Below are 21,742 nucleotides of genomic sequence, written 5' to 3' on the forward strand. Positions count from 1 at the left end.
GGTCCTTGTCATGGAATAAAAGGTTAAAAGATAAATATATACTTAAAATGTTCATCAACAGCTTAACCCTCCCAAAGAATTAAACAATTTTTATTTCCTTCAAGATACTCCTCTCCCCAATATGACTGAATGTTGTCAAATACAAACATCTTTAGTAATATGAAGGATATATTAAATGTATTAGGGTAGTATTTTTTAAGATACCATAATAAAAAACATTTGATACTATTTCACCTATCTCCATACAAACATATGTATGTTCAGTATACACATATTCATAGACACACCTTTAACTGAAACTAGCTTCAACCCTTTTCCATGACATGTTTGAATACCAGACTCCTTAAATTTGTTATTGAGTTCACAGTTTGAAAAACAGTTCTAGTAAACTTGTACCAATTCACTAAATTTTTAAAATATCCTAAAATGAGCTCTTTTAAATATATATATATTTATTTTATACTCAGGCTGTAATATAAAGTATTTTTTAAAAGGATAAAAGCGGCATGCTCCATCAACTTGTGCACAGAAATAATTAAATAAAATATTAACAGCTTTGGGTACTCTTTTTCTGACTTGTCTATTATCCAAATTTATAGTTTCTTTTGCATTGTACAGCTTATAAAAATTGTAATTAATAATCATAGTTAAGGCTAGGTGGCATGGTTCAAGCCTATAATCCTAGCTACTTGGGAGGCAGAGGTGTGGAGGATCATCATTTGAGCTGCACATACAAAAAGCTCAGTGAGATTCCATGTCAACTCAATGACTGGGTACGGTAGTGCATGTCTGTCACCATAGCTATATGAATAAGTACAAACAGGAACCCAGTCTAGATTGACCTGGGCATAAACCTAGATCCTATTTCAAAAATAATGTATGAAGGGCTAGCAGAGTATCTCAAGTTCTCAAGTGGCAGAGCACCTGCTTAGCAGGCAGGAAGCACTTAGTTCAAACCCCAGTACTGCTAAAGCAAAAAGCCAAACATAAAAACATTATGCCAGATAATGTAGATGTGACAGTCCCAGTGGCCAGGGTGATGTGCTATGAACACTGCTCTTTCTGATCCGTCCCCTCTGCTGGTTACATTTATTTCTGTAATATCCTAATCTTATTTATATTGTCTTCAGTTGGCAGTCATGAATTACACAGCACATGGACAAATCATTTTTTCCACTACTTTCCCCCTTTTTTTTTTGCCAGTCCTGGGCCTTGGACTCAGGGCCTGAGCACTGTCCCTGGCTTCTTTTTGCTCAAGGCTAGCACTCTGCTACTTGAGCCACAGTGCCACTTCTGGCCGTTTTCTGTAAATGTGGTGCTGGGGAATTGAACCCAGGGCTTCACGTATAGGAGACAAGCACTCTTGCCACTAGGCCATATTCCCAGCCCTCTGCTTTTCTTTTTATCCCCTCCATACCTACTGAAGCTAGCCTTGGGCACCTGGTAGGGGGAGCTGAGCCAATGCACAAGGTAGTGTGAGGTTGCACTGATGGGATTAGTTGATATACTAAGGTCCACATTAAGGCTATGTACAGGGTTCAAAGAATTCCGTTGTACAGCATGCAATTATGCTCTACATGGTTAAAATGAAATGCTGAGCCACTCTGTTGGGCGAGGGAGATGGGAACTACTCCCAATTATGTCACATGCAAATCTGTGCTGTTCGGTTTCAGCACCCAGAACTAAAAGTACAATCTCCAATAAGGAATGGGAAAATGGGCTAAAGAGGATTTGGAACCTTACTCAAAAATTGGCAACTACTATACACTCATTAGGTTAAGTCATAAATTGAATCCTAATCCTTACTGAGATGGTGTGGGGGGTTGAAGCCTTAGGGAGGGGAGTAGGCCACAGGGTTGTGCATGGGATTAGTGCCTTTATAAAAGGGATTATAGGAGTTCCTCTGTCCCTTATGTGAGATTATAGCTAGATAGCTGTCTATGAACCAGAAATTAAGTCCTCACCAGACATTGTCAGCACCTTGAACCTGGAATTCCCAGTCTCCAGACCAATGAGAAATAAAGTTGCTGTCACTAAGCCACTCAGTCTTTGGTACTTTGCTATAGCAGCCCAAACAGACTAAGCAAGACTGAAGTCTACTTTAGGTAGAGCCAAACAGGATTATATGCTGATTACAAGAAGATGAAAACCAAATATTTAAGAGAATTTTTTTTTTTTTTTTTTTTACTAAAAATAAAGTGAAGTTGCTTCTAGGGTAAATTATCACCATGGGAACCACCATGATGAAATGTGTTAAAAATCTTCTTCAGTCATGGTTGTCTTTATCCCATATATTCTAAGTTTTAGTCAAAAATCCCATTGTAATGAAAATAAAGTGAGATCTGATCCTCTCTTCAGTCTGAAGATAGAACTGGGCTGCACTGTGATGGACACTCCAGGTGCTGCAGGTGAGTGCCTACCAAGGGTTCACGTGTCAGGAACTCAGGAGGGTAAGAAGACACAAAGGCTGCAGGCTGTAGCTCAGGCAGGTCCAAAGATCCTGGAAGAAAGAATAATCCCTAAGTCCCACTGATGCTTAGGAATCTTAGAAGTGATTTGTTCAGACATATACACCACCTTTAATTTTTTTTTTTTTGCAAAATTCAGTCCAATTCTTCCTTTAGCTGGTAAAATAGGACAGATATTTTTATCATGGAGAATAATGAAATTGTTCTCTGAAAGTGACTTTGCTATGGCTACATATGATACACAACTCTCTAGGACCCAAATATGCCGGATCACTTCCCATTTGTGAGAAGGAATGTAGGAAACCTCGGCAGAGCCATGGCCACTCCTTCTTTGTTATCACCTGAAATTTCTCATACAGTAAACCTTCCCATTTTGTACTTAGATTTTACTCAGGTTAGAGAATAAGATATTGCAGTGTGTCAGGGTTCCTTGGCTTGCTCTGTAAATTTGTTAGTAACCTAGGAATCTAGGCAGTTGGCACATCCCACTTTGATTTTACACTCTTTATGACTGGATCACGAAGTGCTTAAAACATTTATTGCCCAGACATCTGATATCTGGGGTACCCAGAAATGTGTGAGGAGAGTAAGTACTCTAAAAATGATCAGTTTTCAATCTAGAAAGGCAAGAAGATACCTGGCAGAATGGGATCATCATTATCTTCACCAAAAGTCTGTTTCTGAAAGACTTCAAAGCTCATAGCTATCTCATTTTCTGGTAGCCCCTCTTCAGGTTTGCATGCATCAAATTTCACCAGCTGGTAACTGCAGGATCAAAAGGAATCATGTATGAGTTGTCTGCTAGCCATTAATTCCTAACTTCAAAGGGGTCAACTTTATTTTTTCATTAGTTCTTTCCCATATATAAACATTTTAGGTAAGAAAGCAAACCAAATGTCAGAGAATTCCAAACCACTGCAAAGGCTCAACCTTTTTAATCACTCAAAGAAGGCTACAAGTGAAAAAGCCCTACCTTGTATTTGGTCACAAGTTAAAATACAGTTGTGCTAAAAATATTTATCTAAAAGTACCTTTAGGACATATGAACAAGGTATGGAGCATGAATGGATTTCTTGTATAGACTTGGCTCTCATCCCCAACTGCCTCATTATTATATGTAAATATTCCAAAACTAAAAAAAATAAAAAAATCTTAAGTACTTCTTGGCCTAAATATTTTAAATAAGGCACACTCAACATGTAATACAGTATATGGGGATCCTGGTTCCTGCTCACCTGTGTTTAGAGGCATGATAGTGTGGAAGCACACATGCCTTGGACACACTAGCTCAATAAACATGAATGGAAAAAAATATGAACAGTCAGTTTAGTCCCTGTTGGTTGACCACTGAGCTTCTACCAATGAAATGAGTTTGCCCACACTTACTTGACACATTTTTGAGCTTCTGGATAACTTTGGATAAGGTTGTGAATGACTGGATGAGAAAACCCGAAAAAGTCAGCTCCAGATGCAAGCAGATTAGGCATTATTTTTCCCCTAAACAGGAGAGGGAGAATTTTAGCTTGAGAGCTTAAGAGGGAGATGTTTGAAGGATACAGAATTGGTTCCTACAAAACAAGGGATCTCACTCAAAGTCTCACTGTACTGACATCCTTTTAGCCTCCTTCTAGCTATTGGCCAACTTACGTTGTAGCACTGATGGTTCTAAGCAGTTTTTCATGACAGGCATCTGCAGAAGAGCCAACAATGATGTTCTGGGGATCATCTTCTGGAACAATTTCAAACTGAGAACAACAAAGGAATGATCAATTCAATCTGTAAGGGAGAAGCAGAATCATAGCAGTCCTAGAAATATTTCTTCCCTCTAGAGCTTGAAGCTGCTGTATATCAGAAGATGGGTACCAAAAATCTCCTACAGTCCTGTTAAAAATTCAAAATAATCCCAAGTAAACAGAGAAGGTCCTTTGGCTGTTTCTTGGTTGACTATTTTCCAGTGGTGAACACTTTATCTCTTCTATGCTTTTCTAGCCCCTTTCCTATTCCATTTACTACATCCTTAGATATGTTTCCCCACCCCATCCATTTGGGGTTCTTCAGGTTTTCTTTCTAAGACTATTGAGCATTTTTCTCTACATTTTTTTAGACAAACACTTGTATATAATTACAGCATATTGCATGACATTTTGATGTATATATCCATAAAAATAGTAAAGACAAATGAAATCACTGTCCATGTTCACTATTATATGTCATTCCTTGTTCACTGATCTACATTCCTTTAGGTGATCCAAGATCACCTAAAGTATCCTGGGTCAAGGACACAAATACTAAAACAACTAGCATCACAAGTTGTCCTCCCAAACTACCAATGTTCATTCTTATTAATGTACTTGTTTTCCTAAACCCTGGTCAATATTGGATATTATCAAACTCTTTGACAGTTGTCTATAGGCAAAAATAAGGTCTCATTTTTTAATATACTTACTTTTGATTGAATTTGTTAATGTGACAGAGTTCTTGCACTGCCAAACAATGCCTGAGAATCCAAAAAAAAGAAATGGTACAATGGATAGCCACATATACCATATGGCATATCAAAACTTGATTTACGTGCATTTGATAATTTCATGATCATTTAAAACATTGCAACAAGAGTTGAAATTTAAATTTGTTGCAGGTCTCTACGCTTCTAAGCATAGTATGCCAGAAAGCAAACTGCCTCATGGTTTTATCAGTTTACTCCTCAATAACACAATCTCCAACAAAATTCTGTGTGAAGACGAATACTTCAAGGAGAGAGTGGCTCTGGGTTTAGGAGATTTTTTTTTTTCCCAAATGAAGTCTTTGGTTTAACCTGTTTCTCATCTAGCCATTCAAGGTTTCACTTTTGTTCTATCTGCATTTTATTTTATTCCATAGCACCACTTTATTTGTACATGAATCCCTTGGGGATTCGTGTGTGTGTGTGTGTGTGTGTGTGTGTGTGTGTGTGTGTGTGTACTTTTTTCTTCCTGTTTGCTCTTTGTCCACTTTGAGCATGGTATCTTTCCATCATTCAGAAGTGTTTAAAATTTTAATAGTCCAGTAGGTTACTCTTTTCCCTCACAGTTTCTGCCTTTCATGTCGTGCTAAAGAAAACCTTTTCAGCTGAGTGCTGGTGACTCATGCCTGTAAACCTAGTCACCCAGGAAGCTGAGATATGAGGATCACAGTTTGAAGCCACCCGGGTAGGAAAGTCCATGAGACTCTTATCTCCAATTAACATTGAAAAAACCAGAGTGGAGCTGTGGCTCAAGTGGCAGAGCACTAGTCTTAAGCCTAAGAAGCTCATGGACAGCATCCAGGCCCAATGTTGAAACCTGAGGACTGGCAAAGAACAAACAAAAAACCTCTTTCAGCTTGCCTTAAGGTTATGAAACAAACGTTCTTTTACATTTTCCTTTAACATATCTATAACATAAACACTCTAAAAAGCTAAAGTCGATTGTATTGATACTTACCAACTAATATACAAAACAGAACCACTGAGAAACAGACCCATTCAAGTACTGTATTTAATTTAGAAAGTGACTTGATTGCTAGTTGGCAAAAAAATTAAATTCCTACTTCGTGATATACTTAAAAGTATGTTAAGTTAATTAGCTATGTTAGTAAATACTTCATGAGTTATTCTTTTTCAATAATGGTTAAGCATGTCTTTCAGAGGAAATTAAGAATCAGTCTATCAATTTCCATTAAAATTTTAGTAGTATCTTGATTAGATTTGCATTGCTTTTATAGTTCTGGTATGTCTATTTATTTGTATTTTAACAATGATACAATAGTGAGTCTATTAGGACCCTTTCTGCAGAGCATTACTGTATGACCAAGTTCACCTGAACTCTTTGACAGGACTGATGCAGTATTACCAACTTACATCAGGTAGGACTGATGTTCTCCCACCTGCTCAAAGGTTCCTCATCTTGCATCTATATCCTTCCACCCAATTTCTAGTCATCTGTCACTTTATCAGACAGTGAGGCTTGGAATTCTGAAAATGGTCTAGGCTTTTCCTGAAGACCAAGAGATGAAGGATTGGAAAAACGAGCTGCCTTGCATTTTAGTATTTAACAAGAATGAGATTTGGTGTTTCTTAGTCCTTACATACAGCCAGAAACTGTGATTTTTTGGCTACCTCCACACAGACCAAACCTGAAACTAATCTTCCATATACTAAGCCTGTACTTAAAAGAAGCAGGTTTGTTCAAGCTTCACATAGTCAAAATATGGACAGTAGTATTGTTCAAGTAAAGTAGTATCATTTAAATGTCAGTTTGAAAATTAAGATACAGATTTGTATCCAAGTCTGACTTAGAGTCAGACACTTTTTCTGAATCTTGTGAGTTGATCAAATGGCAATGATATCACATCTATCTTGTAAAGTGTCAAAACAGGTAACACATTTTAAGTGTCTAAAACAGAGAAAGCTCCCAACAAACCCAAACCAAAGGAACAAACAACAAAAAAAGCCAAAAGAAATAATTATATTCACATGTATACCTGAGGCTGCATACCACCATCCTTGATCTGACAGGTATATAGACACTCTTGGTCTGGGCACTTCATGCTGGTATACAGTCTTGTACTATAGTAGCCCACAGGGTAGATGGCACACTCATCATGGAAGCCAGGTCGGTCGGTGATGATCTATAAAAAGATTCCCCCATCCCTGGGATTGAGGTCACTGAAGAATTTAAAAGTCCAGTTTATTCTGGTTGCCTTTAGAACCACTTTGGGGCTACAAAGTAACACATCACACAGAGTGACAAGCAGTAAAGCAGGTAGAAGCTGACCTGTTTTTGTAGGGACTGGAGGTTTTTCTGGGACTGGTATGGATCAGCAAGGGGGTGCTGCTGATGGGAACAGGGAGGGATAGCTCAACCCGCTGCCATATTTCCCTGGTTCTCCTCTCTGTATGTAGCTGGTCTCACTCACCTCCCCCAGGCTATATACTGTTAGACCCCCTAGTCCGATGGGGAACACAGGCCGTCCTGTGGGATCCAGGGCAATGGGCTGAACCAGCTTGCGAGCACCTCCCTCCATTTTCTTTTTCTTGGATGTTTTCTTCAGAACTGAAACGCAAATCTGGGGTCATCCACTTTAGGTCCCTCCCAGTGCCCAGGAGAAGGAAAACATTTACTTGTGAGCTAAGGGCAGTAAGTCAAGCTTGGTTTTCTACGGATACTCCTTGAATCACCTTGGGCTCCATATTGATAAGCCCATCTACCAAACACTACAGCCAAGCAACCTAGTATACCACACAAACCCAGTTGTTTCTTGTGATTGTGTGGAGCTGACTGGGAACTGTGGCTTATTTCTGTTGCCCAGTAACCAAAGAGCATCATACTGAGTATCATTATCCTAGGAAAAGATAACACAAAGCATGGTTTCTATTGAAGGTACATTTAGCTTTCACACTTTGGTGAAGTTGAAAAAAATCATTAAGTTGAACCATTCTAAGACAGGAATCATCTGTATTCACAGAGTGAAGATAATAGGCTTTTCCACAGAGCCCCAAGATTTATTTAACCTGCCCACTGGTGGTACTCAATACATTTTGAAGTCCTCTTCAATGAGTTGTCAGATGAGAAATTTCTCAATCTACTCATATGCTCAAAATGTCACCTACTCCATTTCTTTGCCTTTTGGAAAGACTTTAGGAAAATGAATGCAACTCAAGAGTTAAGGAAGGATATAAGTCTGAAGTCTGTTCTCTTCATATTTAGCCAAGTCTGGCTAGAATCTCTCCAACTGAAGTGGCTCTGATAAGATACCTGCTTCTCAAGGGGCTTTCAAGTCCCAAAACTTTTGAAAAGACCTTATGAGCCTTTAAGAGTATATGACCACATGTGTTTACCAGTTAGTAACCAAGTTTTTGTCATAAGCAGTTGAACCACTGTGGTAACTGATATATTGTCTCTCAAAAGTACCTTCCAATTTGTTGTTCTCTTTGCCTTTTTCTCTTTTCTCCTTCTTGGATTTCTTCCCAAATGGTTCCTCAGCCCCTGTGCTGGGCCCAGAAATGGGCCCACTTCCCTGTATAGCACCCACAGAACTGGCCACACCATAAGTCAGGGGCAAACTGGAGCTGTGGGAAGGAGGTGCAGCCTGTACTTCCCCTTCAGTTAGTGCCTGAAGTTGGAGGAGCTTCTTTAGCAAGTACCTGAGGTCAGGAAGGAAAGGGAGCAGAGGTATAAACTTGTATTTCACTAAGTACTAGAAAAAAAATCCAGAATTATGTACAGAGATTATCACACTCATAGGGTTCTTTTTGGCTCATGGGAATGATGTCTCAGAGAAAAATGAAACTTCAAGAAGCCATATCTTAGCTTTTCCCCCCGTCTCTCTTGAAGCTGGGGCACCCTCCTACATTTGTTAGGTGTCTGAATGGCAAATGTCATGAATTAGGATATACCCACTGTGCTTAGCTTAAAGTAGTACAGACAATAAGTATTTGTGGAATGAAAAGTAGTTTCTTTTATCCCTTGGCTTTTATAACTGAGAAGTTATAATAAAGATTACTTTGAGGGCTTTCTCAGAAAGATAAATAAGGGCCTGTCTTCTCATCATAGTCCAATATGACTTGGGTATGTGGGGACCAATTCCATAGTTTATAAGTTTATCTATACTTGCTATGCAATGCACAAAAATTCCACGGGAGAAAAATTCCCATAACAACAATCCTGTATCACTCTCCAAAAATGTTTTTCTGAACATAAGATGAAACTAGCTCACCTTCTTTCTTCTTTTGCTTTAAGAAATTTTTCTTCAAGACGCGCAATTTCATCACAAATAGCAGCATTTTCCTTTAAGAAAAAAATTGAACATAATCATATAAAGTGAATAAAAGACCATGGTGCTGGGAAGAGGATATATCTATATCTATCTATATGGATACACAGTGTTTCTAGGTAACAAAGAGCTATTCTACCCAAAGCATCCCACCTAATAATATCTTAGAAATAGTGGATGGAACTAGGTTTGACCTCGGGGCCTTATTCTTGCTATGAAGCACTCTACCACTTGAGCCATATTTCTTGCCTTTTTGCTTTAGTTTTGGAGATAAAGTCTTCTGTTTTAGCTCATACTGGCCTGGACCACAGCTTCCAAATTTACACTTTCTCTGTAGTTAGAGGATAGAGACGTGCAATGATACCCAGCTGTTTGTGGAGGAGGAGGTTTTGCTAACTTTCTACCTGAGCTGGTTTAGAAAGGTGCTCTTCCTGATCTCTTGCTTTCCAAGTAGCTGGGATTACAGGCACCATGCCTGGCCTACTGTGTACAATTCTTAAACTTTATAATTTACTTGTATACATTCAAGCGTCATCTTTCTTTACTGATTTACTCAATCTCTCTCTGAAGCACGAGTACTGAAGAAAATGCTTCATAGGTAGAACTTCAAACCAAATGATAGAAGAGAGAATTTAAGATGCCTTGGCTCAATCTCAGTTGCTGGATTAGTACCACTAATTATAAATATAATATATATTATATAAACATATATAATAATATATAATATATACACATATATTAGTGTATATATTGGCATATATATAAAGAGGAGAATCATTGATTTTAGACATAGGAGGGTATTTGAGGACTACATCCTTATTTCTAAGCATTCAGGCAAAACATTCAATAAACTTGACTGGTAAGACTGACTGGAAAACACTGTAAGCGTGAGTGAATGTATAACGAATGTAAGCTAAGAATAAAAACAAAGCAACCAACCTCAGATGTCTCTACAATAAAAGAAGCAGGGGTTATCCAACCCCTCTGTAGCTGAGGGGTTCCTAATATGCTGGAGGCCCAGGGTTCCAACCTCAGCACGGAGGACAAAGTACACACACATACACATATTTGCCCATCACTAGTATGGTCGGGATTAGCAGCTGCTAGGGAAGAGGCTGTGTTGTGGAAACATAAAGCTGCAATCAAGGTTATTTAAGTTGGAGTCAGGGCTCTGACACTGTGCCCTTGAGCAACATTAATCTTCCCTCTGGGCCTCAGTGTTGCATTTTTAAAAGTACCTAATTTTCAGGTTATCTCGAACAAATCACACTTCTGAGTTTTGTCATGACTAAAGTTTCGTGGGAGAACTTCCAGGCATCAAGCACTTTACTTTTCTCATTGAATCTTGTGGGAAGGTCAAAGGTCTCATTTTCAAAGGAGGAAATTCTAACTTGTCCGAAGACGAGTAGAAGTGTCTATCGAGAAACCGAACACCGTATTTGCTACTGTCTCTCAGGGAAGGGGAAGACCTGGGTCGGGGGAGGGGGGAATTCGAGAGGAAACAGTATCCCCCGCGCCGATGGTCACTCACAAACACCGTGGCTTTGGCCGCTTTGCGCAGCCGCAAGTACTTCAGCCGGTACTTCTCGTTCTGGCTTTTCTTCGGAAACTTTTTCATCCTGGCCTTGTAGGAGAACCACGGAGCCCCGTGGAGCCCGTGGCTATGAGGCGAGGCCGCCCTGCAGGCTTACATTCCGCCCCACTAGGGGGGCTTCAGGACGCCGCCACCGGCATCGGTCCCGAGGGCGAAGGGCGGGTCGGAGCCCGGTTATGGGGTCGGCTCTGGGCTGGCGGAGTCGCACCTCTGGGACACCAGCTCCCCCAGAATCTCCCCAAACCGATAGCAGAGCTAGAAAACCTACAACGCAACCCAACGCCAGTACATCCTAGTACTTCCGGGACGGAAGTTTAGCTACGCCGGAAGTACGCGGGCGCGCACGCGGTGCGTAACTTCCGGCGTTCGGAGATAAGCGTGGTTCTGGGTCCGCAGAGCCTGTGATGGACCGGAGGGAATCCAAGACGGGCGGGAAGTGTAGGTCACCGGGCGGGGAAACGGGTGGGGAAGGACCGCGTGGGGCTCTCGAGTCCTAGCGGAGGACTGTTACCAGCTAAACGGGAGCAAACAAACGTTTTACGCACGTGAGCTCTGGTTCGCCTTCGCCACAGGCCCGGGCGCTCCTCCCGGGCCGTTGCACTCCCCTAGCGTTTCACGTGGTTTTTTCCACACTTTTCACAGACTGGCTCTCCAGGATTGTAGGACACACTTGAGTTCAAGTCCGGGTACTACTCCCCTCCCCCTTCGCATGCCCTCCCCTCCCTTTCCCTTCTCTTCCTCTTCTGTGGTGCTGAGGTTTGAACACAGTTCCTTGAGCTTGCTAGGCAGGCGCCCTACTTCCGGAGCCTCTGCCTCAGCCCTCTAATGCTCTTTTTCTTTATAAAAATTAAATGAAAAAAAAATTCCTTCCCCCCCTTTCTTTTTTTGTGGTACCTGGGCCTTGAACTAGCGAGGTAGGCTGTTTACCATTTGAGCTTCCCCCCTCTGCTTTTCTTTTTAAAAATTATATATACATATACATATGTATATGTATATATATATTGATTTTTTTTTACTACTTCTTTCCCTCCTCTTTTTAAACTCTTCCCCCCCCCCCCCATGTTAGTCGCGGGGCTTGAACTCAGGGCCTGAGCTTGCTCAAGGCTAGCATGCTACCACTTTGAGCCATGGCTTCACTTCTGGTTTTCTGGTGGCTAGTTGGCAATAAGAATCTCATGGAGCGCTGGGGATATGGCCTTGTGGTAGAGTGCTTGTCTCACATACATGAAGCCCTGGGTTCGATTCCTCAGCACCATATATATAGAAAAAAGCCAGAAGTGGTGCTGTGGCTCAAGTGGTAGAGTGCTAGCCTTGAGCAAAAATGAAGCCAGGGACAGTGCTCAGGCTCTGAGTTCAAGCCCCAGGACTGGCAAAACAAAATAAAACAAAAATAAAAGAGGCATCTCATGGATTTTTTCTGCCCAGGTTGGCTTTGAAGTGAAATCCACAGATCTCAGCCTCCTGAGTAGCTAGGATTATAGCTGTGAGTCACACAGTGCTAGGTTTTTTTTTTTTTTTTTTAAATGCAAGTATCACAAATGCTTCACCATAGTAAATAGATAAAAAAAGCCTTGGCTTTGTGTCAAAGTTTAGAATGTAGCTAGGAAGATAGAATGTTTAACATGTTGGCAAAAAGTGGGCACTCTGTAGATGTTTCCCTAATGAATCTAAATGTGTTTTTGTACATATAACTGTACTTTTATAGTTCTAACTTTATAACTAAGGTCACTTAAAGTCATCAAGTAAGAAAAACAAATCTTTAGGGTGCAAATTTTTAAGTGTCCAGGTCTGGGTAGAAGATTACCATTCTTTCAGCAGTGCTACTAACTAGTTGAGAGTCTTAATTCACAACTGTATTCTCCCAAAACAAGATAAATATGAAGTTATTGGGATATCTACACTGTAAAGTACTAAGCTGATATATAAATATTTAAAATCCTAGAGTTGTATAAGGATATTTAGGAAAATATGTTACATAGTTAATCATTTCACCAGAATCACTGGTGTGTGGATGGAAGCAACAGGAGAGACTGAAGTAGTAGGCTGAGTCTAGATCACCAACGGAAGAGTTGAACTTTAATTACAGTAGGTGGTCGTTGATGGGCATCAGTATATCAGCTCTTTGCTTGTTTTAGGTGAACATTTGAATGTGTCAGCGGCAATGTGACTTCTGTTTACCTATATGAAGAGGCTTCAAAATGGCTTGTGGCAAACCGTTCAACAGGTGCATGTGTTAGGCTGGGAGTGTAGCTCAAGTGGTAGAGTGCTTGCCAAGCAAGCTCAAGGCTCTGGATACAACCAGTACTGCAGGAAAAAAAAATGACACGCATAATGTCTGGCTTTAAAAAAAATACACGGCAAGAGGAGGCATGGTATTGTGGGCTGGGAATTATTTTTGCAGCCAGATCAAGACTTGCATTAAAGTCAGGCATAAAATTGAAAGTTAAATGTAAGGACTGAGTAATGAAGCAGAAAAAGGTGGGGACAGCTTAGTCACACTTTTCCACCCCCCTTGTTTAGTTCTTAGTGGTTGCTCTTCAATAATTAGCTGTAAGTGAAGATATAATATCTTTTTAAGTATCAAAAGCTTAGTGGTAGAGTGCTTGTCTAGTGTGCATGAAGCCCTGGGTTCAATTCCTCAGCACCACATACACAGAAAAAGCAGAAAGTGTCGCTGTGGCTCACGAGGTAGTGTTAGCCTTGAGCAAAAAGAAGCCAGGGACAGTGCTCAGGCTCTGAGTCCCAAGCCCCAGGACTGGCAAAAAACCAAAAACAAAACAACCCCAACATACTTGGGGCCACTAAGCATTGTAAAGGAGGTCACAGTTTATAAACCCTTGGTAAGATGCATTCTTGGGTTATATGATTAAATGAATGACTAATACTCTGCTTATGTCCTAAACCCAAGAGCAGATTACAAATTATTATTAATTATTAATCTTTATTAATTCCTTACTAGATTTCTATACTTATTCTTGGAATAAGCCAAGTATGGATCACATAGGGACCATGGAGTGAATGTAGTGAGAATTTCCATAAGTTTTCTTTGCTTGCAGAACATATGGACTTTTATTTATGTTTACTTTATTCATAGGTGCTCCAGACCTCTCCTTTCAGTTCTTTGATTCTTCAGTTTGAACTTTACATTTAGTTCCTTATCTTGATTTTATCTTTGTATAGATACAAGATAAATAACACAAGTGAATCCAAGCTTAGCATATCTAAAGTGGATTTGTGTGTGTGTGTGTGTGTGTGTGTGTGTGTGTGTGTGTGTTATTCTGTGTAGCTGGTAAAGGTAAGAGACTTAGTTTTCACAAAGGTTCTCAATCCAGAGGCTTCCCTCTGCCCCCTTAGCTATAAGTGTTCATCACATACACGTTGTGTGAGATGTTTAGGTTTTGAAGGTTCTAAGCCAGCCAATAAAGTCATAAAATCAACCACCGTGTCAATGTTATGCTTCTGGGTGGTTGTGTCCTTCAATACGCATAAGACACTCAACCAGCTAAAAGAAATGAGCTCAGAGATATTGGCTCGGAGGAAAAGAAGGATCACATTGAGGTCATTGATAGGGCATCCTAGCATCTTTCTACTGAGGAGATCAAAAGCTGGGAGCATCTCATAGATGGATAGGAGTCGTTTGTCCCACCTACATAGCCGTGTGAGGTTGTATATTATCAGTGGAACCAGTAGGGTGTATACTACTACAATAGAGAGGCTAACAATCTGGAAAATGGATAAGGAGGTCAACCTGCATGTGATCAGATCGGGGACATAGGTCTCATCTTGTAGCAGTTCTGTCTTGATGGAACAGCTGAATTCTTTTTGGAAGAAGATATCCAAATGGAAGTGACCAAGATACAGATAAGTGGCTGAGGTGAAGAGGAGCAAGAGGGAATTCCTCAGGAGATAGATGGCCACTAGTGAATGTGAGCGCTGCTTGCATGCCAGGTACCGTTCTAGCAAGGGGAATTCAAAGTATCGTTCTTTCCGGGCCCTGGGCAAGGGAAGAAAGAAGGCAAGGTTAGGAAGTGCCATTGAGAACCACATCCTTAGAATCATGAAGGAAAGTAACAGATCTGTGTATCCAAAATGACGTTTGGCATACAAGAAAGTCTGTCTTTCCCAAGCATAATCATGATTTTTCTAGTGAAAGAGCTGTGTAATTATTCTCCAAATACTGGCTGCAGTGTGATAGACACAGGAGATGGTTAATGAATAATGAATGATCTGTAAATTTCTGCCTAGGAAGGCAGATTTTAACTCTAAGCTAAAATGGAACTCTTAGGAAGCAATAGGCTTAAGAAATTAGCACTGGACTGGGAGTCCAAATAAATGCATTATGATTCTTGACCTGTATACTCTTGAATATGATTTTTTTGGTCTGGTTTATTAATTTTGTGTGTGTGTGTTGCTCATGGGCCTTGAACTCAGGGCTTGGCCACTATCCCTGAGCCTTTTTGGTCAAGGCTAGCACTTTGTCACTTTGAGCCACTTTGCCACTTTCTAGTTTATCCATTTATACAAACAAATGTGGTAATATGTGGAGAGCAGTGATGTTGAGGCACAGATAAGCCACTCTCTGCCTTGAAGAAGGGGAGTGTCTGACTTATGGAGAAGGGGCAAATAAAACATGGACATATGAAATAAAATGAATATTTGACTTGTTGCCAAATGGATGAGCATGACCCATACTATGACCCATAGTAGTTGCAAATGTTAGCAGATGGAATAATGTTCAGAAATATTTATAGAGAATGTTGGCTTGAAGTTGGGCTCCAAAGGATAGAGAGGATATAGTATGCACAGAAATATGGAGAAAATATGATTTCACATCTTGGTTGAATTATGTATGCCCTTATTAGGGCCCACCCTAGTTGCCTTACTTAAAATGGTACTGCTCTTTGTCCCTCCAGCTCTCCAGACTTCCTTTCCTCCTGTTAAGTTTATCTATCTATCTATCTATCTATCTATCTATCTATCTATCTATCTATCTATCTATCTATCTATCTATCTGCCAGTCCTGGGACTTGAACTCAGGGCCTGAGCACTGTCACTGGCTTCCTTTTGCTCAAGGCTTGCACTTTACCACTTGAACCACAGATCTACTTCCATCTTTTTCTGTTTATGTGGTACTGAGGAATCGAACCCAGGGCTTCATGCATGCTAGGCAAGCACTCTACCACTAAGCCACATTCCCAGCCCCACTTTTTTTTATACTATGCATCATATATTAATGTATGTTTTACCTATGAGCCATGGTTATTTGTTGTCTTTTTTCCCCTCAGAGAAGGTAAACCTTACCTAGGTAGGTTTATCTTTGTCATCCCTCTTGTCTGTAACAAACTATTATATGAGAAGCACTAAGCATGATACCTGGTACTCTGATAAATGACTAAATAAATACATTATCTGTCTAGGGAAAAGGTGGACACTGCTTGGATAGAGTGGAAGATTTCTTTCACTTACGGTGGATTGAGTATCTCTTATCTAAGTGCCTGGGAGCAGAAATGCTTAAAATTTTGGAATTTTTAATATTTTGCAATATTTACATTATTTATAGTAGCCAAAAGGTTGAAGTGACCCAAGTGTCTACTTGCGAATGATTTCTCATTTTTCATTTCTCTGTCTTCAGCAACAATGTGAATGGCATTCTAATATGCTACAACACTTTTACTTATGCTGAGCATCTTTTGGATTCTGCAACACTCTGGAGTTTGGAATTCTGGATTAAAGATACTCAATGTTTAGTTAGAAGTTTGAAAAAGTAATTGCTGACAGCATTTTGGGGCCTTAGACAATAGAATTGCTAATGGAAGTTTGTGAATAGGGGATTAGCATACAGAAGTGAGAGTAATCCCTCGTGGCTTAGTGTGTTCGTTTGGCATAAAGCATAATTTAAAAATTAGTATTAATAGATATTATTGTAATGCTCAACAGAATCTTTCAGAAAAATGGTAGAAGAGATAACTCACTTCTCCAGTTCATCCCAGAAGACATGGGGGTCAGAGCTCTTCTGCCGGATCTTCAACATGTGCTGCACTAGGCGGATGGAGCGATTATAGGATTTGTCCAGTTCACTGATGATGAACAGCAGATCTGAGCTGAGGGCTGGGACAGCTGTATACTGCCACAACAGTACTGGCAGGTACATAGCCACAGCTAGGGCCATCAGGGAGTAGGGGAGAGCCTGCAGGACAAAAGTAGTTTGAGAAGGGAGCCCAGAGTGCCGGGCCTTGATTGACAGCTCAGTTTCTGTTTCAGAAGGAAGGACAGTGTGCATAGTGGACCACCTAAGGCTGCTGATATAGAATATAATGAGGCTCTATAGAGAAGAGACGGCAGATTTCCATGTTCCTCCAAACCAAAGTCCACAGTATTTCTATACTATCATCTGCCTGGGAACTTAAGGAGAGAAAAAGCAAAAATGAGGGTGGAGGGAGGAAAGGAGATGTAGAGAGAGAAAGGGGGGAGAGAGAGGGAGAGAGAGAACATGCAGGGAGCTCCTCCCACCCCCACTCAAAGGTGTATGTTGAGCAGTTAGTCTGATATCATGGCCAACAGAGGCCTCTCTTAGGGGAGAGAAAATCCTATTTCTTCCATACAGCCTTCTCAGAACAGAGTTCTTGGAACCAAGCTTAGTTTTTTTTTTTTTTCCTCTCCCATTGGCAATGCTAAATTTGACAAGCCTTGCCTCATTAGTTACTCTATGGATTGAATTGTGGTTGTTTCATATCTCACTCCCACTGTGCAGAAGTCTTAATCATTGGTATCTTAGAATGAAATTATATTTGGAAATAGGATCTAAATAACAAATTGTATCAGTTAATTTAAAATGAAATTATGGAGGAATAGAGTAGGCCTCTAGTCCATTATGACTTATCCCTTTAAAACATACACAGACATACAGGCACATACTCTTTATGTGAAGAGGGAGACAGGCGGACATGGAGAATATCCAGGATGATGTGACCACAAGCCAAAAAGAAAGGCCTGGAAGATCTGTCCCTTGCATCCCTGAGAGGAGCCTGATCTTGGATATCTGGTCTCTGTTGCTGTGAGATGATACATTTCTGTTGTTTAAGTCACTTAGTTTCTTTTACTTTGTCATGGCAGCCTTGGAAAACTGATATAAGGACTTTCTTGTGTTTCCTTATTGTACCAGCGTTTTGTTTGTAGAAAAATGGCTATTTGTAAAGACTTTCTAAAGTTACATATTTGCTAGACGCTTAACAAGCCTTATTTGATTTTACAAGGATACATTCAGGTAGGTATGATTAATGCCTCTACAGATAAGTTAGCTGAAGCATGGAAAGGTTAAATACCAGTATAGAGTTACACATCCAATAGGAGAGGGAGCTGGGATTTGGAAGATGGTTCCCTTAATGACTACTTGACCTGTAGATTCTCCTTAACCAAATATGTTCTTTTAGAGGACAGTTTGGAGGAAAAGGGAAGAATACCTATTTCTACATATTTGATTTCATTTGGCTAAAGAGAAAAAGTGTGTGTATACGTTGTGTTGTTTTTCTGAACTAAAAAAGAAAAGACGGTTTAGAGAAGTGAGGGTTAAGAGTTATATATGTGTGTGTGTGTGTGTGTGAATTTGATGTAAGGACATTATATCCATGCATACAGTTATCACCATGAAGCCCCTTTGCAAATAACTTTATGCTAATAAGTTACTTTTTAAAAAAGACATTAGGATAAGTGATCCCTGACACAAGTGAAAATTAGAACTTTTTGTCCTTGTCTAACAAATAACATTGGACAAGTTATTTGTGCCATAATTCTTCACTCTCACAGTGCTTCCATATGTTTGAAGTGGAGCAGAGCTTGGGCTTAGCACTTCCTGGTGATCTTGATGATCAAGCATGTTGACCCTTTCCTGACATAGGATTCTCTTCTGTGAACTTGTTAATAACGTAGGTTGTGCTTCATCTGTGACAGTGACTCAGTGACAGAGACCTCATGAGTTTTCTCCATAGCATTCCTGGTCATAGAACTATGGCATTTTGAGGTCTTGTAAATAATCATTCCTAGAAAATATCACAGTGACTTCTGATTAATCATAGTGAATTGAACAAATGGTTGCTATGCCTTTATAAGACCTGATAGGATGACAGTAAAAGACAAAATGGCATAGTTTTCTAGGATGGAAGAGAGGAGACAAGAGAAAAGACCAGAGCAATAAAATATGGAAATATACTAGAAGTTACTGTCTATAAGGAAGGTTAGAAGGCAGGGATAAGCAAGCTATTTAGAACCACAAAGCCTCAGGAATCAGAAATAAAGAAGACCTCAGAAAACCAGCATGTAGAAAAATTAGAAAATCTGGGGGCTGGGATTATGGCCTAGTGGTAGAGTGCTTCCCTTGTATACGTGAAGCCTTGGGTTTGATTCCTCAGCACCACATATATAGAAAAGACCAAAAGGGGTGCTGTGGCTCAAGTGGTAGGATGCTAGCCTTGAGCAAAAAGAAGCCAGGGACAGTGCTCAGGCCCTGAGTTCAAGCCCTAGAACTGGCAAAAAATTTTTTAGAAGACTACATGAGCAACAAACCTTCAGATCTTTTCTGTAATGTGATACATTCAAGCTTCTTTTCCTGATAGAGGCTTGAAGCTTATTTCCTGAAGAGATTGAATCAGATTAAACTCTGCACTTTAGTAACACAGAGGGCTGGCTGAAGACCATTCTGAGTTGGTGATTGACTGAATGAATAATGAATGGGCTGCCAGCTAAGCTTATTACAAATCTACGCCTTGCTTCTAACCATAAATTATGGACTGAGTGACTCAGACTAGCCAGTCCAAGAGAAAAGACCACAACAGACTCTGATACTATAGATTTTTCTTAATGAAATAGACCAAAGGGTTCACCTTCACTATATCTGTCAACAAGTCTCGCCCATAGGAACAAAGTTTCCTGATGAAAGAGGGCACATGAAGATCAGTAGGCATTTGAAGACAGCCAGGAACATAAATATCAGCAATCAAAATAAACATGTATAGTAGGGGAAGTAGACCGATCAGCATACATTGTCCCTTTCCACTCAGCCACAAAGCTAGCCAAATAGAATCTCTGCCTACTTTACCTTGTGAGGCCAGAGAGGTTTGATCTTGTACTGGCCAGCCTCATCCTGTTCATGGTGAATAAGTGAATCCCAACAAGAACTGTCCACAAACGCCGCCTGCCGAACGCTGAAGTTGCTTGGAGAGAAGCAACTAATTGGAGACCCTGTAATAGGAACACAGCTTTGACACAACCTGGAATTGGAGTGGAAGAATGGGAACTCAGCCCAAGAGGCCACAACCCTGCCAATGTCAGTGTCTTGCCACTGTCTTCTTGTGCTTGTTTCCTGAGTTTGGTACTGCTATGTCATGGATAGTCAGGGCCTGATGGGATAGCACTTACTGTTTGGTCTGTGGCACTAATGTACTGACGGCCTTTTAGTACTGGTGGTCTTTTCCTCTAAGAGCTCCCCTGAACTCCACTATAGGTAGACTCCTGCAATTTGGCACCAATAGTTTGGCATTTCATAGTGACATCTTTGTTCTGAGAGAGCTGACATCTTTTAGATTCTAAAATATAGAGGACTAACTTCCTGAACTTCTGCATCTACCTTAAGAGAGAGGTCAGACCAGTGGTCTTGGAAGGAAAACAGATTTGGAGGAATCTGACTTTTCTGGTTTTTCATCAATCTCTGAATAAAGGCAGTGCTAGGAACCAGCACCTTTCCCCTTGTTGAAGATGAATGAAGAGATAATGGGAGGTTATACATCTCACTAAGAAATGTAGTAAGCTTATGAGCACAGCCTATGAAGAAAGTTGCAGATACCAGTTCTGAGGGAGTCCACTTTCAACAGAAGGAGTAGCTTTGCTGAGTTAACCCAGTGACTATAGCACTGCATATGCATGGGTGTTATTGTCTATGTATGCATCTGAAGTTTGTGGAGAGGAAGCAGATGGCTTATTCAGCATCTTCAAACACTGCTCTTAAATATATATTCTCACTTACCCTCAACGTAGGGGTGGGAAAAGGGCTCAGGGAAAACAAGACTTCGTAGCACAGTTGACTAAGACAAAGAAGTTTCATATTCTGAAGACATTATGGCACCTCAATGTCTCTTATCGCTATAGAGGTTCAAATAAAATGTAGTTATTGCAATGACATACAGTATATTAATTTCAACTAACTGAAATTTCAACTCACTATTTTATAAAATTTTCAGAGTTGACTTTTAACACTTTTTGGTGCCTTTGCTTTACTGGTAGGATACCCATATTTAGGATAAATACATGTACAGTCTGCTCTTTGGGTGATCCAGCCTAGTCCAAAGTGATGAAACCTAGTCAGTGTGGATGCTATCTCACTTCAGCTATGAGACATGCAAAGAAATAAAGTAGGGTCTCTCATCATTTGAAGCAACTTACCAGAGGAGAACTCCTGGGCAAAAGCCAAGGACATCAGCAGCAAAGGGAAGCCCACAGCAACAAACTTGACTATCTGGTCCAGGGGCAGTTCCAGGCGCAGTCCTTTGAGACGGGAGCCCCTGTGGTCAGGCAGCAGGGCATCAGAGAGCATATACTCAGCAGCTGTGTGTGCGAGCGACATGATGCTTCAGAGCTTGGGGGTGCAGAAGTGGCAAGAGATGTCCTGGGATAGTGGAGTGAGAAGATTCTAGCTTTGGGAAGCAGGCTGTGAGGAGACTGTGCTTCAGCACCAGCTTCATGGATATCTGTGCTAGGAGCAGACAATGATTCTCTAAATAACTGCCCAGGCCCTGAGCTAGGCACCGTGGTAATTAGAGGGAGGTCCAGCCTCAGTGGGTCCTTGCTAGAGGAGGGTCGGGCTTCATGTGTGGCTGGTGCCAGGCTGTTCTCTCTGGAT

The 21,742-nt window shown here is 40.6% G+C and overlaps 2 protein-coding genes across 2 annotated transcripts; both read right to left on the reverse strand.

Moving 5' to 3' along the window:
• Positions 1–1,394: 1,394 nt before the first annotated feature.
• On the reverse strand, positions 1,395–11,166 carry Tbrg1 (transforming growth factor beta regulator 1). Its single transcript, XM_048343740.1, has 9 exons — positions 10,792–11,166; positions 9,204–9,274; positions 8,399–8,631; positions 7,404–7,540; positions 6,969–7,115; positions 4,116–4,213; positions 3,855–3,965; positions 3,106–3,233; positions 1,395–2,500 (listed from the first exon to the last, which is right to left on the reverse strand). The coding sequence occupies exons 1-9, from the start codon at positions 10,876–10,878 to the stop codon at positions 2,355–2,357; spliced, it is 1,158 nt and encodes a 385-aa protein (XP_048199697.1). The 5' UTR covers positions 10,879–11,166; the 3' UTR covers positions 1,395–2,354.
• A 2,852-nt stretch (positions 11,167–14,018) lies between these two features.
• On the reverse strand, positions 14,019–21,466 carry Panx3 (pannexin 3). The gene is made up of 4 exons (XM_048340958.1): positions 21,286–21,466; positions 19,946–20,088; positions 16,827–17,041; positions 14,019–14,848 (listed from the first exon to the last, which is right to left on the reverse strand). Exons 1-4 carry the CDS (start codon positions 21,464–21,466, stop codon positions 14,209–14,211), a joined length of 1,179 nt encoding a protein of 392 aa, XP_048196915.1. The 3' UTR covers positions 14,019–14,208.
• Positions 21,467–21,742: the final 276 nt, after the last annotated feature.

Source organism: Perognathus longimembris, chromosome 3 (genome assembly GCF_023159225.1).
Source record: "Perognathus longimembris pacificus isolate PPM17 chromosome 3, ASM2315922v1, whole genome shotgun sequence".
In the NCBI taxonomy this organism is placed as follows: Eukaryota; Metazoa; Chordata; class Mammalia; order Rodentia; family Heteromyidae; genus Perognathus; species Perognathus longimembris.

Coding starts and splice junctions, on each gene's coding strand:
- Tbrg1 (XM_048343740.1), bottom strand. CDS start 10,878: ATGAAAAAGTTTCCGAAGAAAAGCCAGAACGAGAAGTACCGGCTGAAG. Junction 8,632..9,203: donor AAAGCAAAAGAAGAAAGAAG/GTGAGCTAGTTT, acceptor TCCTGACCTCAG/GTACTTGCTAAAGAAGCTCC. Junction 7,541..8,398: donor AGAGAACAACAAATTGGAAG/GTACTTTTGAGA, acceptor TTTGCGTTTCAG/TTCTGAAGAAAACATCCAAG.
- Panx3 (XM_048340958.1), bottom strand. CDS start 21,466: ATGTCGCTCGCACACACAGCTGCTGAGTATATGCTCTCTGATGCCCTG. Junction 20,089..21,285: donor TGCCCAGGAGTTCTCCTCTG/GTAAGTTGCTTC, acceptor TTCCTATTACAG/GGTCTCCAATTAGTTGCTTC. Junction 14,849..16,826: donor TTCTGGGATGAACTGGAGAA/GTGAGTTATCTC, acceptor TCCCTTGCCCAG/GGCCCGGAAAGAACGATACT.